The following is an 18,629-nucleotide window of genomic DNA, read 5'->3' as shown; positions in this document are numbered from 1 at the left end:
CGCCTGTTAATTACCAGCAGCCCTCCTTAGTCGACCTTGGACTTTGCTATTAACAAGCAACCTTTAGGAAAATACCACTTCATATAAAAATCCATATAAAATAAAATATCACACTTAACGCAACATTCATTGAAATATAATGGAGGATAATTGTTTGGGGGTTTTTTTAAGTTTGATTTTGGCCACAACACAGATCCATTTGTACTTCCAATCACTCTTGGCGAGTTTCAGGTTCTGCAGTTTGCATGTTGCTCTCAGGAAGGGTTTCTTCTGCACAACATGTCCAAACAGCTTGTTTTTACTAAGGTAGCATCTAATAGTTTTCTAACTTGCTCCTCCTCAAGAAACAATTCTGAAACTGTAATCTTTGATCTTTTTTCCACATCCCTCACCATCCTTCTCACTGTGCAGGTCAGTATACTCATGCACCTCATTTCTGGCAAATTTTCAACTGCGCCAGACTTTTAAAACTTTTCACTGTACTTAATGGAATTTCCAACTGCTTAAGTATTTCTTTCTATCCATTATCTCATCAACCATCTGTCCCTTATGTGTAATAATTTCAGAGTTTAATTGATTTTTCATCTCTGTTATATTCAAATATTCACACATTTATAGACAAGATTATTACTATTATTATTATTATCAATATTTTCAATAATAAAAAGACTGCAGGCATTGTTTCCTGTTACCTCACAATGCTGTTGAATTCTCCATTCCAACTGATCAGAAGGAGATGTTGACGTGAGGTTTTGGGAAGGAGTCTCCAGTGTCGAGGCTTTGTAACAGTTAGAGGTGAAGCTGTAACTAAGTGTTCAGGGCTTTACATGTTCTCTGTAACATGACAACAAGAACTGTTTGGGGATGTTTCACAAGATTACATGTAATTATAAACAGACAAAAAGTATCACTTTTTTTTATCCAAAAATAACAATTGGTGGCAAATTGCTGTGGAATAGGAATGAACTACTTCAAGACTTCCTGTTATAGGAAAATAATCAACGGGGTGGTAATGGCATCATGCCAAGCCCTTGTGATTTGTTCTCAATATAATAGATTTTAAATGCAGTCACATGTGGTTCAGTTAAAGGAGCCCAATTTATTGTAACATTCATAACATCATTGCCTAATGAAATGATATTTAATGGAAAGGTTTGCTTCATTTTCTCACAATCTTTCACCAAGTTATCAACCTCAAAAACACAGTTTCATCATACAGACACAGAGTGACACCCAAGCCATTGTGGACGCTTAACTGATATTACAGACGTCAATAATTTTTGCTAAAGCGTACACAAGCTCATTTCAGCCATCCCCATGCATAGACAACAAAGACAGGACTGAAATACACGAGACGAAGACCAGGTCAACTGAGGCAGTGCAATACAATCAGAACACAAGCATGCAGCATAAAGACCCCATTTCAACTGAATGCTAAGCTTTGGAAGTGAAAACATTAAACAGTGCCGTGGATGGCAACACAGATCATTTTTACAGTAAAAATTATATTTAAAATTATACCACAGAAGGGGCAAAGACTTGGAAACGACAGTGAGAACTCAATGTGGCTTAAAGTTATAGGCAGGAGGTGTTTTTTTTTTTTGTTTGTTTGTTTGTTTTGCGTCTGCACAAGTTCAGTGATGCTGTTCAGTGCTGGAAGAGCCAGAAAAGCTTTCACAGTCTCAGAACTGTTCAAAGTAAAAGTCAGTGCGCCCAGAAGCCCAGGTCAAAGTTCAAAGGCAGGGAAGCAAGAACCCTCTGGCTGGGCGAGGTCTGAGAGGAAGTGGATCGCGCCGGCCATTCCTGTGAGAGAGAGGAAGACACAAAGCCTTTGGTTTCAGAAAATCTGCTTGAAGGCACACCAGATCTGTGTTTTGTCACATAATGACAGATTAAACCATATACCAAAACTACACTGATATAATGATTTGGCTTTAAGGCAATAAGGAAAACATGATCATTATTTAATGCTGGAAGGTCTAACAAAAGAAAACAGCTGGAAATTTGACAAGTAGTAGAGATTTTCAAACGCCTTTTTGGTCATGGCTGAACAATACTACAAAAAGAACATGTATTTAATACACCTTAATATACATTACTATATTAACACACACATTACTATAATAATAATAATAATAATAATAATAATAATAATAATAATAAGTATTCTACACACTCAGCTTTTTGCTGCACATATGGCTAGACGAGTGCTGCAGAACTGCAGTAGGTGTGAAGCGTCATATTAACTATTATGGTTGTTAAACGAAAGCACAAATGTGGCTCTGTAACATGGGAGGCTGGATTATTCTTCTGGTATCGAGTGTGAACAGTCTATGGGAAGGATGGTGGACTTCTCTCATCAACAAAGCTTGTTCGCCCACAGAACTGCACCATTTTGTGTACACTCTATAGAAATGTGTGTGAATATCCCATAAAAATCCCCATTTTGATGTTTGATATGAACATGTGAACTGAATCAGACTGTATGCTTCATCATACATAAACAACTATGAAGGTAAGAAAATACCTAGTGATGCAAAACAACCCGCGAGCTAACGTGCCCAATGATACGATAGGAGTGCAAGTAGCCCATTGACTAATTCGATAACTGCAGGAATGCGCATGGGAACGGTGTCCCTATTAAAGTGGCCAGTGAGCATATTTATTTTTCCTGCACTAAAAATGATCAACAAGTCAGTACATGATCATCCAGCACATTGAGGGAACACTGAATGAAAACTGTGGGAGCATTACACGTGTGTGTGTGGGAATGTGTCCCGAGGCTCATGTCTACTGCTAGCCACACTGAAACTACCGAGAGGAACCGCTCCACCAATCAGAGGCCACCACTACTCGGACTCCGGAGCAGAAAAGGGTGTTACTATGGCAACAATAAGGTGAGGCAGCAGATACATGGTGCTGGATGCCAACTCTTTGAGACTGGAGTGGAGTTAGATGGCAGGCTGGCAGTCAGCCCAGAGTGCCACTGTGGTGCCATGTGGACAGACTCAGGGTCATGTAGCACCTGCTTATCATCCCCTTAACAAGGGTGAAGTGCATACGGAAAGTTTTTGAAGAAGCCTTCTCAGATCCAGAGTGCCTGATGAGAAACCTTACCCACTGCTGTATTATATAATAAAAATATAATAGCTTCAGTTTGGTATTTGGAAAAAGGGCTGTAACAATAATAATGGTTCGTGTTTAAATTGAACCTGCCATGATGACGGGCAATTTGTGAGTGTGTAATGTAGTCTGAAATTGAGAACAATAATACATTTTCTAGTCTTCCTAGTCTTGCTATTAAAGAGCAAGCTTCTTTTCATTTTATATTGGCAAACACTCGGCTATTGACTTTTTAAAAGGCTGATGTCTACTCCTCTTCCATTTCTACTCGCTCTATTCTGCCTAATGAGTGTACAGACTGTCTTTTTACTGCATTCATCCCACGAGTATAAAACCCAGGATTTCATTACTGATGATAGCTTAGCGTGCAGAAAGACATAAACCAGACAAAGGAGAGTTTACAGAAACCTCTGTCTGTCATTTTCTCCCAGACAATGACTAGGTCTGATTACAGATGAGTTAAACAAGAGGGCATGTTTCTTTATAGATAAGCACACAGGCAAAAAAAAAAAAAAAAATACGCCTAATGACGTTTTCGTAACTAGTTTTTGTTAAATAAATAAAAACATCATTACAATTGCAGAATGCTGTCTGGGTTGAATGAGTCACAGTAATTATGGCAATCATTTCGCCGACTCACTTTTTAGACGGCAGATATTTAAGGTCAGGTGCTTCGAACATAATTTGCGGGTGACGTGTATGAGAGACGGATACAAAAACTTTACCTTCAAAGAGAGAATACGGTCGGTCTGGAATACGGCAGCCATGCGTTCCGTAGTCTAGACACCACTCTGCAAACTAAAACACATACACAACAAGAAGGGATAAATAACATCACAGTGGTTTGTATGCGTGTGCATAAACCTGCATACACAAGCTTTCTACCACCATTAAGCCCCTAGAAGCAAATCAAAAATCAGTCAGTAACAACTCAAGCAACAACAAAACAAACAAAAAAAAAAACCTGTACTGTATACGAAAATAATGTGAAAAAGTATTGATCAACTGTGAATCAATGATCCAAGAAAGCCAACTGCATGGGAAAATGCTAAATTTACCATGTGAACAAAATTCTTTACACTAAAAAGCTATACGCTAAACATAACACACTATATCTGACTGTGTGCGTAACTGTTGCATAGGATTGTTTGTGTGCTGTTCATAGGCAATGAGAGATTTAACTGGTAAGAAATCAGATTTTTTTTTTTAATTGTTTAAAAAAAAAAAAAATGTAAATATGATATGCATTAGGAAACAGTACTTGCTCTGTCACTAATAGGGTCCAACAGAGATCAATGGAAAATCCATAGAGGTGTATTTCTAGATTAAATATTTACATTGAAATCCTCCTATTGTTATCCTCCCGTGTGCCTGGGACAAGCAGATCTTGTGTACGAGCTATTAGTGTATGATTCTGTGAACAAGTAAGAAACCATACAAATAAAAAGAAAGCCTACTCCTTTTTTCATTTTAATTTAAATATAGGAGCAAAGAAGGCTGTGAAAATTTGTCTTTATTGTTTAACCTTTTGATCTTTTGTTCAAAAAGTCACAAAAATTCTCTGCTCTCATGTATATCAAACAATTGCAAACAAAACAAAGCTTGCTTGATTTCCCATTAATTTGTGCGACCGCAAATCTGCAGAATCCTGGAGGGACTGATATTTTATAAGCGAAGTGAAGAGAAAACACCACAGCTCCAAGCCAAATGTTTTTGGAGGGCTCTACATCACAAAACTAGCTCACCACATGTTATTACATTAAGCTAAAATGTGGTAGCTAAAGTATACAATCACGTTTTTGAACAACCAAAACACAAGACTGGGCAGCACATGAGGTTTTACTTGAACGATGGGCTAGCTTACACATTTATGGCGTGTACACCCCTGTTACCTAGTCGTTTTTAGCTTGCGTTAAAAGTATGAAGTTGAAATTAAGACCTGTACCTGTGTCTTCACATAAAATTCTTGCTTGAATAAAAATAAACACCCGAATAATTGGTGCAATCAAACTGTTTGGATAAGGCGAGGCAATTTTTGTTTCACCTTTTCAGGAACATCTGATGTGCCTCACATTTGAGTTTTTCGCTTCAACCAGGAGTCAGTAAGTAAACCAAGGCTCAGATGAAAGCTGGTGATTCATTTGTGCTAGAAAATGACTCCAGCTATAAAAGGCTGCTGTGATGATGTGGGAACAGCAGAGTCCATTATGCTTTCATTACATGGCACTTTGGGTAGACTGCAGTAATTATCAGTGTTCTAGCAGGAATGTGGCTTTGCACTAGAAGAGGACACTCTGTATTCCCCTCTCAGCTCCTCCTCTGTCCCTCAGTAGTGAGAGGGATAGAGAGTCAGTGTGGAGAGCAGTTCTGCTGTGAGCTGCAGCATGCATAATGTTTTAGGAAACCATCTGATCCAGGAGGTTGTTGTACACAATGTTGCCACAGTGTTGTGGCGAAACCATCAAATAATCACTTTATAAAAAATATACACACACACACACACACACACACACACACACACTTATTTTTTTTAAATAACTGAAAAGAAAGAAAATTATAAGTTCAATATAACAATATATGGTCCACTCTAGATTTAAAAAAATTAGTATAAAAATATATAAATATAAAAATACAGTGTAAGTATTTGAATCTTGAATTTTCAAATACTTTACCATACTTAAGTGTAATGCTAAAAAATCTGCTTCAGTTATTTTTTCACAGTTGACTTATTTAAAATAAAAACCTAGTTTCTACTCACTACATTTTCAAACATGATAGTACATTTCTCTGTAGATCATGTATTTGTAAAGTCATAAGGGAAATAGACAATATTTAGCATCAGGTGGTTACCACCTCTGTTACTTTCCTGTCTAAATTAACCGGACAAGTGATAACGTTCTTCAGTCCATAGGCAACTTCTTAATATGTCTCAGGTTTTTTATATATATACACACACACGCACACACACTTTCAATATACACTATACAGGACATAAATATGTGCAGTTTGGGTGAGACTGTGCCCATGATCGCCTCCGATTCCTGTTCTTGGCTGACCGGAGTGGAACCTGATGTGGTCTTCTGCTGTTGTAGCCTGTCCACCTCAAAGTTCGATGTTTTGTGCATGCTGAGATGCTTTTCTGCTCACAGTGGTTGTAAAGAGTGATTATATGATTTACTATATCCTTCCTGGCAGCTTGAACCAATCTGGCTATTTTCCTCTTATCTGTCGATCAACAAGTCATTTCCACCCACAGAACTGTCGCTCACTCAATGTTCTTTTTTCGTACCCCTCTGTGTAGACTCTACAGACTGTTGGTTGTGTAGGGGTCGACTGAGTGGATTTTACCAATACCGATAATCAAGTTGGGCAGTACCTGCCGCTAACCGATTAATCAACAAATAGTTTTGAAAGAAACCGATAGTTTTGATAGTTCTGAATGAAAATACTGAAGTAAAATATTACTGAACTTTATTACAAAAATAAACAGTACTGACTGTACCATGAAAATGTACTGTACTTTTAAAAAAAATATATATATATATATATATATATATATATATATATATATATATATATATATATATATATATATATATATTAATTAATGTATATTAACTATTAACAAATATTAAAATAAATAAAAGATGTACACTACCGGTCAAAAGTTTGGAGACATTTGACTGAAATGTTTCTCATGATCTTAAAAACCTTTTGATCTGAAGGTGTTTTTTGCATTGTGCTGCTGTCACCTGATTGGCTGATTAGATCGCTGCATGAACGTGCAGTTGTATGTGTGTTCCTAATAAAGTGAACGGTAAGTGTATATTGCACAATTTTCACTGTTCAGTCTGACTCGAGGTGCTTTTTAAATGTGTGGAAAATAACCACAAAAATGGCAGTTTTCCCACAGTTTACACTCAGAGGAGCTGAATGAACTGCACGTGAAAGTGGGAGAAAGGGGGGAAAAAAAAATAAAAGTGCTGCATTGTGAAGGTGTTATTTGAATTTGGAACTGGAGAGAGAAAGACTGATCATGTATCACCTAAAATGTCATAGCTTTCTCAGAGCTGTGCTGCCTCCCTTCAGCCCTTGGCAGAGTGGGCGGAGCAAAAATAAAAATCCAGACAAAATAATTGCAACACTGATCTATCTACATAAACATAAATCAAACTGAACAGCATTTGCTGAGCAGAACACCCACACAAACAATTTCTCTCAATGTTTTGCTGTATACCTTGCAGGCACGGTACAGATACTTCTGCTCCTGTGTGAGCTTGTACAGGGAAAGGAAAGCGTAACCGTTGCCGGCGGTGCCGTGACAGATGCCATAGCCTTTGCGCAGTAAACCTCTCTGCCAAATCACCTCACCGCACTCTGCCGCATCCTTCAGATACTTCTCATCCTTAAACACCTGAGAACACACACACACAAAAAAATGCACAAACAGCTGATCACCAGCCACAAGCAATCATTTCTTTCAACTACTCTTAATTAAGCCCTAATTTCATTTCACACTCGGTTATTCAATGCCATGCGAGCTGAGAGACAGCATATGTTATGTGGTAGCTATCCAACTACCTTAGTCTGATCTATCTTTCATATGTACCCTACCGAAGAATACAGAGCAGGAGATACAGTGTATGATGGCTGCCCTGAATCCTGCTGATCATCCGAGTTAAAATAAAATGAACATTGTCTCAAAGCAGAAAAATTCAGATGCAGCTTTAGATCCTTGATACGCAAGCCAGACGTGACTGAGGCAATGAAAATCCCCTTGAGACAGGAACCAGACCTCCTCTACAATTATAAAATCATTACTCTTCCACAATGATCTCAAACAATCAAACACTACCAAGTGTATTGAATTTAAAAATGAGCATATTCTTTATCATTACAGCAGCATTTCAAACACGACATGGCCAAAAGTATGTGGACATCTGACCAATCACACCTACACAGTAAGTGCTTGTTGAACATTTCATTCCAGATTTAGTCCCCACTTTGCTGTTATAATAACCTCCATTCATCTGGGAAGGCTTTCCACTAGATTTTGGAGCGCGTGCCTATTCAGCCACAAGAGCATTAGTGAGGTCAGGCACTGACGTTGGGTGAGAATTCATCTCAAAGGTGTTCAGTGGGGTTGAGGTCAGGGCTCTGTGCAGGACACTCGAGTTCTTCCACACCAAGCTTCACAAACCATGTCTTCATGGAGCTCGCTTTGTGCACAGGGGTACCGTCATCCTGGAACATGTTTGGGCCTCTTAGTTCCAGTGAAGGGAAATTATAAAACTAAAGCATACCAAGACATCCTAGATAACTGTGTCCTTCCACCTTTGTGGCAACAGTTTGGGGGAGAACCTCATTCACTAGTATTATCACCCTTGATAAATACGAGCAAAGCAGGCTGTGAAAAATTGTCTGTATTGTTTAACCTTTGTGATCTTTTGTTCTAAAAATTCACAAAAATACTCTGCTCTCATGGATAAACAATTGCAAACAAAAGACAGGTTTATTAAAAAATAATAATAATTGTAAGGCTACAGCATACAAAAGACTTCCAAGACAACTGTGTGCTACCAACGTACTGCCAGGAGTTCACAAACTTTTGGCCATATAGTGCATACGCCACCAGGTAGGTTAATAAACTTTTAATACACTGTATATTGAGAAACCAATAATTATAATAAAATAAAAAAAAACTAAAATAAATAAAATAATGTTACCATAACATGAAAACGTAACGCAAGAATGTGCCTACATTTTAAGAAGCTTGTGACTGTGGTGGGTGTAAACCTAGTCTCATATGCCTTCTTAGACATCTGACTCTGGCTTTCAAGTGACAGCTGAATAGCACAGTGTAATTTATCAGAACTGCAGAGTTAAACATGCTACTGAAGAAATGCAGTTTCCAAATATAGCACATGCTCGATTTCCCCTAACTGCCCTTAGGCGTTATCAATTTTGTCAGAGACAGTAAGAGAGAAAGAGAGAAGGAGAAAATGAACATGGAAGCAAATGGCCCATCTGTTCATGAGAAGTGAGAAGCAAAGCCAGGCAAGATTGATTTATTCATTTAATTATTTAATTTTTACTGGAGCAGGTGCGTATTAGCTGCGATAAAAAGTCCATTTCAGTTCAAATTCCTCTGCATGCCAGATAAGAGAAATTGTTTTACTCGAACAACGTTAAGCTCACTATGACTGTGACGAATGTTAGTAAAAGGACATGTATGAGATCACAGAGGCACTGATGCATAATCCTGGATGCTGCTCACGTTAGCCCATAACAAGCCATCTATTATTATCATTTTAATTTTCAGCATAGAAACACCTTGCCTTAAAATCTAGCCACTGGTTTGTTGGTAGATCTAGAACGTAGTACTATGTTTATGTTAAACCATATAGTGTGTTCATGTGTAACTCAACCACTAGATGGCACTGTGGTATTCTTAGAGAAAAACAGGAGGCATTGAAATTCAGTGAACGGTATTGGGATGTCCTGACCTCGTTAATAAATCTACAGGTTTAAAACCTCGGATGTGGGAACTGAATGAGTTATTACATTATTGAGTCTGAATCCTGTTCACTGCTGGTCATTCATCTTTTTTTTGCATTCATCAATCATTCTGATTATCTCCCCGTGCCTATAGTTGATATTCATCATTACAGCCCAAAACATTGCCGCTTATCTTTTAAACAACCCCTGGGTGAAACAAAAAGACAGATGTAGGGACCTGTAACTCCAGGAAGGCCATGTGAAAATTATTATTTACACAGTTCATCATTCAATTGTTACAAATTTGCTTACAAAATTCATTAAGCGAGTCCATTTGAATTTCAAAACATTTCAAGAAGCTTCCTCTTGCATGGGTATCTCTCTCCATTGTGTGTATGTTAAAGAATAAACACACTGTGCTTTGTATGTGTGTATGTGTAAGGATTGGGGATCTGTTTGTCACTCACCTTACGTGCCATGATGAGCATGTGAATCACGCCAGGCGCTCCGTGGCACCAGTGCACCAGTCTGTCGGTCTCATTGCTGAGGGATGATGGGTAGTTGCCCGAGCGGAACTTTTTGTGCCGTACATAATCTATACTTGGCCGGACCAACTCAGTCAGAATTTCAGAATTAACCTTAGCCGTGGGCTAGAGAGACACACAGAGAGAGAGGGGGGGGGGGGATGACCAATGATCCAACTTCCAATGAGAAATGGTTTGGAGCGATAAAAGCAGGGAGCTTTTCAGTGGAAGAGAAAAATGTGCAACATTAGCTGTGATAAGAAAAAGTCATACAATAGGGTCTCATGAAGGAGATCAGATCAACAGAAGAAAACCAGGACTAATTTCTTGACCATTTCCAGCATGTTCCTGTTGGAAACAACAACTCATCTCAAATGAATCAATAGGATTTGAAAGGAAATGAGTCATAGGAAATGAGTCGATAATAAACAAAGTGACTTTGATCCAAAGCGAATTATAACTGAGACAGTACACAACTGAGCAGTTCAAAGTTATGGGTTTTACTCAAGGAACATTCTGGGATTTGAACTCAATCTTTCGATCAGCAGTCCAAAGCCTTAACCACTGAGAAACCATTTCCATACCCAAAATGCTATTTATTGTGCAGTCTAGTACATGTACACAGAGGCATTTGCTGACAGAAAAGCAGCTCAGTTGGGACCAAAACCCCAGCTTTTACCCTCACTCTCCACTCCTGCTGCTTTTGCAGAGCTTTTACTGGTTTTGTTCTTCAGGGTTGGAGGGATGTAAAAAAAAAAAGGACCAGGCTTGGGTGTGAGGCACTGCCGAAGGCTTCCTCTAAGAATAATGGCATACTGCTGTGCGAGCAGTCGAAGGTGTGAGATGAGCGCTCAGTCTTGCTTGCACAGAGCAGCTGTGTGCCGTCTCACTGCATTGCCAGAACACTCTCTACGCAGATGGCATTGAAAACGGGCTACCAATGTTGGCACAGCTGCTGCAGGTACCACTGCTGACAGCACTGCTGGTTACGACGCACACCAATTTCAATATTGTTGACACTAATCAGGAACAAATTGAGCACTGTTCACAGGGATTTACAGTAAACCTCCTCTCAAAAGCATATCAGTGATGCTACGTCTGTTTAGAACACATAAGCTACCGCTGCAGTAGCATACACAAATTCATACGGTGCTCTAAAGGCTGACCTTTCCACCCTGACACTATATTGTGTTCTGTCAATTGTCATACATTTGAGCTATACAAGCAAAGAGGCTGAATTCAAGCAAATCTCATATAACACACACACCCTGAACCATTACAAAGACAGAACAATGCATTATTATGAGCAGTGGCGCATGCCCATCTGCGTCACCATTACGCACGGTCCTATCGCCTTAGCAACCATGCATGAGCTCCACCCAATCAGCTCACAAGCTCTGTGTGAGGTCCGCGTGTGTGTGTGTGTGTGTGTGTGTGTGTGTGTGTGTGTGTGTGTGTGTGTGCCAATTCCTCTACCTTAACTTACATTTATGGGATGACGTTCAAGCATAACAATTTATGACTCTTATTAATAATTCATTTCTTGCCTTCGACACGATCCTAAGACGATCCACTGGGTGTTTCCGAGGTGTTATTTGTGAATACCACGCTTTGCTTCTGAAAGCTACAAGTAGGCTGGCTTTATTGATAGCAGCTGACAATTCATCCGCATTCGCGGACGTTGAAGAAGCTGGAACTGTCCCATTATGTGAGCAGATCGATAATTTGGAAGGAAGTTATAAAGGGTGGGGGTGGATGGAGAATAAGAGAGGAAGTGGAGGAAAAGAAAAGAAATAAAATGTATGTGCGTTATCTTCCTGAAATTCTGCCATCAGGAAAGCTGGCGATTGCACCTTGTCAATGTGGTTCGCTATAGGAGGCAAAAACAGCACAATAAAAAACACACGCATGCAGACTTCTCCTCTCTTGACTGAACACAACAGTTCACACATAATTTAATCACCTCATTACGTTTTCACCTTCCCATGCAAGAACGAACATGAACACACATTCTCTCTCCCTCCCTCCCTCCCTCATAGATTTTCATTATAGCCATTGTTTGGCTTTGCAGTGGCAGCTCTGAAAGTACTATTAAAAGAAACTAGAGAGCTCCAGGGTTTAAATCAGAGTTTAAATGACCAGTCACACACTGGAGGTTAGAGAGCTACACTTATGCATGCATGTCAGTAATCAGGCCACATAAGCAAAGACAGCTTTTTCAGCTGCACATTCAAAAAAAAAAAAAAAAAAAAAAAAGAGTTCATTTTCCAGTTCATTTCTTTTTATTCTTAATGTCTCTATACAAAGACTTAATAAGAAGTCGTGTACGACTGGAAAAGATGAAACCACATCGATATGTTTTTCTTCTATTTTCGAGTATCAAACAGTAAACCTGAACTAATTGCAGGTTGGAACTAAAGTTGTGAGAGGGGAAACTAAAATCGGACCACATGCTCAATAGAAACGACCAGAGGAACCATTCAAGACAATACATACACAGGCCAAAAGTTTTGGACACCTGACCATCACACACATGTGCTAGTTGAACATCCCATTAAAGATTTACTCCCTCTTTGCTGTGATAATGACCTCCACTCTTCTAGGAAGGATTTTCACTAGATTTTGGAGCGTGGCTGTGGGGATTTGTGATCATTCAGTCACAAGAGCATTAGGGAGGTCAGACACTGATATTGGATGAGCAGGTCTGGGGTGCAGTCGGTGTTCCAGTTTATTGCAAAGATGTTCAGTGGGGTTGAGGTCAGGGCTCTGTGCAGGACACTCGAGTTCTTCCACTCCAAACTTCACAAACCATGTCTTCATGGAGCTCGCTTTGTGCACTGTGGCACCATCATGCTAGAACAGGTTTGGACCTCTTAATTCCAGTAAAGGGAAATTGCAATACATCAGCATTCAAAGTAATTCTGTCCAACTTTGTGGCAACAGTTTGTGGAAGAACGGAGGCAATGGTGGTTTGGGTGGTTAAGGCTCGGTGTTACTGTTCAGAAGGTCGGGGGTTCAAGCCCCAGCACTGCCAAGCTGCCACTGTTGGGCACTCTCTGCTCCAGGGGCGCTGTATCATAGCTGACCCTGTGCTTTGACCCCAACTTCCTAACATGCTTGGGTTTTGCAAAGAAAAGAATTTCACTGTGCTGTAACGTAAATACGTACTAAATAAAGACTCATCATCATTACCATTAAGAACCACGTATGGGTGTGATGGTCAAGTGCCCACATACTGTACTTCTGGCCATATAGTGTATGTGCTAATAAAGCAGCAAAACTGCAGGATTAAAACTTGTAGATTATATATATAGTAAACATCAATACTCGGGTAAATGTGAATAGATATCTTAAAAATGTCCTGAGATGGACTGGAGTCCCCTCCATTGCGTTTTTCCATTTCACGCCCCGTGTTCCTTGAATGCGAATGATGTCTTAAAAAGTACGTACATAAATTATTCACCAGGGTTTTCCAAATAACTGAACAGGTGAACTAGGTTGAGATCGTATTATTTATAAAGTAGTGGTTTAAAATTAAAGGGGAAAAAAAAATAATAGGAATGTGGGGGGTCTGCCCAGAATATTGAATTATGCATAGTATTCTTGATTAAATCTACATGTTTATCACCGACTTGAATAAAGTCTGAACATCATGCAGGCAAGACTGTGCTGGCTGCATCATTTAAACAACTTCTGCCCAGGCAAATATGTATTTATGATTATTTTATGCCAGAGTGATTATTTATTTATAGCACCAGAGTCTTTTCTGAAGGGCACAGAAATGAAATGGCAGTGTTTGAGTGCATGAGAAGCTTTTATTAGCTGTCTCTTTACATATGCACATAGTATTGAATCATGCAGTGTAACCTGGGATGATAATCTTTAGGGATATTCCAGAAGCCAGCCTGGGTCATGATGCTTGACAAAGAACAGAATCCGAGACACAACAAATGCCTTTATCAGATATTCTGCATTACACAGCACAATAAAGCATTAGCATTAGAGAGCTGCAGAATTCTCCTGAGAACAGTAATGCATGTGTTCTGGGCCCTGCTGTCTGCATTGTTTTCAAGGCAGAGAGAAAGAGAGAGCAATAAAAATACAAAGAAATAGAAAAATCAGTAAATTCCACATTTAAAAAGCCGCACTTCACCACCTGGATGACTGCTGGAACATCCGTCATGATTTATGACCCAAGTTACACTGAACGGTCCAATAACTTTAAAAATGATGACTACGCACATATGTAAAGAGACAGTTAATAAAAGCTTCTTATGTGCTCATATACTGCCATTTCATTTCTGTGACCTTCAGGAAAGACTCCGGGGCTATAAATAAATCAATTAAATCACACTGGCTTACATTACCACAAATACATACAGTGCCCTCCACTGATATTGGCACTCTTGGTAAAAATGAGCAAAGAAGGCTGTGGAAAATTGTCTTTATTGTTTACCTTTTTGACCATTTGTTAAAAGAATTCACAAAAAAAAAAATACTCTGCTCTCATGGATGTCAAACAATTGCAAACACAACATGGGTTTATCAAAAAAAAAAAAAAATATCTTTGTTAATATAGGTGTGCAGCAATTATTGGCACCCCTGTGAATTCATATGAGAAAAATATTTGAAGAATATTCCCATTCATATTTTACTTTTTTTTTTTTGGTACACCTGAGTGACTAGGAACAGTAACTTGTTTCAATGACTTCCTGTTTCACACAGGTATAAATATGAGGTAACACATAGGCCAAATTCCCTTAGGTCACAGCCATCATAATCTCACATTTTGATGTCACAGTCATAATAATCTCCTGCAAGCTATTCTCAAAATAAAGTAAAATTTAATTGGGACTAGTGGCACAGAGGGTAGTGTTACTGCCTCATAGCTCCAGGGTCCCATCCTGGGCTCAGGTTACTGTTTGTCTGGAGTTCTGCATGTTCGCCCCTTGTCCATGTTTCCTCCGAGCTCCCAAAAACATGCTATTAGGTGGATTGGTGACTCTAAAGTGTCCCTAGGTGTGAATGAGTGTGTCAGTGTGCACACGCATAGTGCCTTGTGATGCACTAGTGTACCCGGCATAGGCTCCAGATTCAACATGACCCTGACCAGGATAAAGCACTTGCTGAATATGAATAAATGAATTAACTGGAACTCACCACATAAACTGCAGTGACAATAAGCTACCCAGAAAAAAGTCATTATTTCCATAGTATTTGGTTATGCTTCTCCTTAACTTACTAACAGACCTAATCCTGTCAAGTAAGGATGACACCAATGTCTTAAAATAGTTTCTTCCAATATTCTATATTCTTCCACTGGCCGGATGGGATTCAGCTAGTCTGTGAATGCCGATTTTGTTGTTGTAAAATAATTCCATCAAACTGACAATTGGTGAATGTGTCAATGTTGTGTTTTCTATGGACAAAGTTCAAAAGTCTAACAATATGGTTAATGGTAAGTTCCATTTATCCAGATATGCATCCTATTGAAAACTGTATACAAAGAATATACAGACATGTGAAAAAACAAATACACCCCATGGAAATTGTTGGGGTATTTTTTTTTTTTTTTTTTTTTTTACATATTTGGACAAGCAAACATTGAAGAAATTATTGAAAAAGCTAATATCAATAGATGTGATATTCTACTATGGAAAAAGTAAGTGCATCCCTGGCCTCAAATGCTAGTCTGCCCCCTTTAGCACAAATCATTCTTGTAGGCGTTTGAACCCCAAACCATAACATTTCCACCACCGTGCTTCACAATTGGTATGAGGTGCTTCTCCTGAAAAGCTGTCTTTGGTCTGCACCAAACATGTCTGCTATACCTGTGGCCAAACAACTATCTTTGATTAATCTGAACAGAGCACATTATTCCAAAAGGCCCGGTCTTTGCCTATATGCTCATTGACAAACTGCAGTTTTGCAAAAGCTTTTTTTTTTTTTTTTTTTTTTTCCCCCCCACATGACCGGAGTACCCAGAGGAAACGGAGAACATGCAAACTCCGCAAACACAGAGCAGAGGTGGAATTGAACCCCCGACCCATGAAGTGCGAGGCAAACGTGCTAGCCACTAAATCACCAAGTCACTGTGTCCGAAAGCAATCTAAAATAAAGCCATAAATTAAGACAAATAAGACTAGCCATTTAATTAATTCTATATTGATTAATTAAATTCTATACAGTTAATTTTATATTCAACCTCACAAAACTGATGTTGAGTATAAAAGGAGGAAGTTAGTACACGTGCATCGGCTACCACAGACTGCAATGGCTGAGCTGCATAACAGGAAGCTTTAGCACACACACGCTTAGGAATCATTTAATTGTCATTTTGTCGTCTTAACTTAATCACAATGAAAATCAGCCGTGCTTTGAAATCACATTTAATAATTTACAGTCGAGTGGCATCTATCGTCATACGAATGTGAGTACAAAGAAAGTCAGCATTACCCAAATATAAATCATAGGATATTTTGGGGTTGGTTTGGCCTATGAACCCATTTACACAGGACTTTATTGAAAGATTAAAGAGGCCCACTGTACAATAAGCTGTTGCAACTTTTTATGTGGGAAGCTTAAGACTAAACTAAGCTTATGTCAATATTTCCGCACTACAGTGCTCTACACTGCTCTACACAGTGTGTATTAGTATCTTTCCTCTTCAGTTAATTATCCTACATTCCTGCAATATTCCAATCAATTACTGGATTAGCACACAGCCACACAAACACTCCGTTCTTGATTATAAAAGAGCACTGCTACCTTCAGGGGTCTTTACGTGCATGATTGAGTGCAGGCATTTCTCATTCGTAATAAGCTACTAATTAAGAGCTGAATAAAAGATCAGATGCTGTTTTATGAGTGTCTCAGGCCTCTACTCACCTGCATCAGCATGTAGTAGATGCCTGCCAGTCCATGTGCTGCTCCAACATACTGCTTCTTATGCCACTCATAGAGCAGCGGACATCGTTCGGTCTTCTTCTCTTCTCTGGACAGGTTCTTCCCTGACTCCAAGATGGCGGTCACCACCTATGAGAAGCAGAGTAGGCAAAGGAAAGAATTCAGAACAAATGAAATCGTATGATAGTTATACTGTAGGTTCCCCCAGCCATGTAACAACCACGGTTACATATAACGGTGTTAAGTTCACTTAAGAAACGTGTACATTTGCTCTCTTTTTGAAGAAACTTAAATCAATGCTAAAATGGCAATTCCACATCCGTTATTTAGAAAACATCCCTCAGTACCACAAGCAATTATCCTTCAAAGAAAGAATTCTGCTGCTGTGTTTAATAGTCATAAATATGCATCATGTTACGATTTTTACCCCAGGAACAAATCTAAAACCAGAGCCCCAGTGGAAGGTTTTCCGTGAGTCAGCATTAACCTCGTGTGTTCACAGACGGAGCTTTCCACCCAATCAGCTCGTAGTTTATGCATGGATGACTGAAAAGAACATGACATTCTCCCACAACAGGCCTATTTTCCGGTACGATACAGAGCCAAGTAATTACAACCACAAAACAGCTTTGTCATCGAAGAAGCACTGCACCACCAGAGAGTACATGAGGAAGCAAGAGTGAGGAACATGAGGACAGAGAATCAAATAAAAAAGACAGAAAGATTAAGAACACCAAACTGTAGTTATCAAACTACATGGATTTTCATGGAGGAACAAATTTGATACTGGGTATTGAGGTGAAATGGAAAAAAATGGCATATTCTCATCTTTCCAACTGTGTCTTAAATGCATCCTAAGTACTGTGGCATAATACTGGAAAGTATTGACATGTACCAAGCAAGGAATAAAACATGACAGGAAGTGCTGGTACAGGAAAATAATCACTGACGGGGTGGTATGATGCAGCCCAACAAAAATATATACACACCAACGCTAAAGAACAATATACCAAAGCAATGTGCCAACAATAACAATTCTTTCTGTATTAAAGAATGACTTCATACTTTTCAACATTTTTTTTTCTTTTTTTTTTTTTACAAATAATGTGGAACATTTGCAAGACAAGTTAGTTCTTGTTATCACTTACAGTCGTTCCCACCTTTCTATTTCCCCCTCTTTCTTTATGTTAATAAGACAAAAATAAAATGCACCTAGTCATGTTACAGAAACTGGAACATCCTTGTGTCTGAAAACTTAAAAGGTTACAACTTTTCCTCTGATTGTTAAAGAGTGCTGACACTGGAGACTCCTTCCATAAAAAAAAAAGTTATATAAAATGTCTAATTCAGAAAACCTCCACCATATCACAATTATACACACATCACATATCACAATAACCATTACAAACACATTTATAAAATACACTTGTGTGGAATGTCCATCATACAAGGCTCTGTGTAAGTTGTTACTATAGAAACGATAAAATGTTAGAAAGAGCGTATTAATATAAACCTTGGATTTGAATTTTAGTCAGCACTATCATGGCTGCTGTTACAGAAAAACAGTTCGACAGCAAT

General features: G+C 38.9%; 1 protein-coding gene across 2 annotated transcripts in view; it reads right to left on the bottom strand.

Moving 5' to 3' along the window:
- Positions 1-760: 760 nt before the first annotated feature.
- The window catches only part of lancl2 (LanC lantibiotic synthetase component C-like 2 (bacterial)), a 38,082-nt gene continuing 20,213 nt past the window's right edge, over positions 761-18,629 (bottom strand). For both annotated transcript variants that reach the window (XM_053635698.1, XM_053635697.1), the window contains 5 exons: positions 17,034-17,180; positions 10,089-10,271; positions 7,361-7,537; positions 3,849-3,921; positions 761-1,803 (listed from right to left, as the gene is read on the bottom strand). In XM_053635698.1, the coding sequence (XP_053491673.1) occupies positions 1,727-1,803; positions 3,849-3,921; positions 7,361-7,537; positions 10,089-10,271; positions 17,034-17,180 (657 nt within the window). In that variant the 3' untranslated portion in view covers positions 761-1,726. The remainder of the gene's footprint in view (positions 1,804-3,848; positions 3,922-7,360; positions 7,538-10,088; positions 10,272-17,033; positions 17,181-18,629) is intronic.

Source organism: Ictalurus furcatus, chromosome 1 (assembly GCF_023375685.1).
Source record: "Ictalurus furcatus strain D&B chromosome 1, Billie_1.0, whole genome shotgun sequence".
NCBI classification, from domain to species: Eukaryota; Metazoa; Chordata; class Actinopteri; order Siluriformes; family Ictaluridae; genus Ictalurus; species Ictalurus furcatus.
The sequence above is the reverse complement of the archived record's forward strand: the minus strand, read 5'-3'. Positions and strand labels throughout refer to the sequence as shown.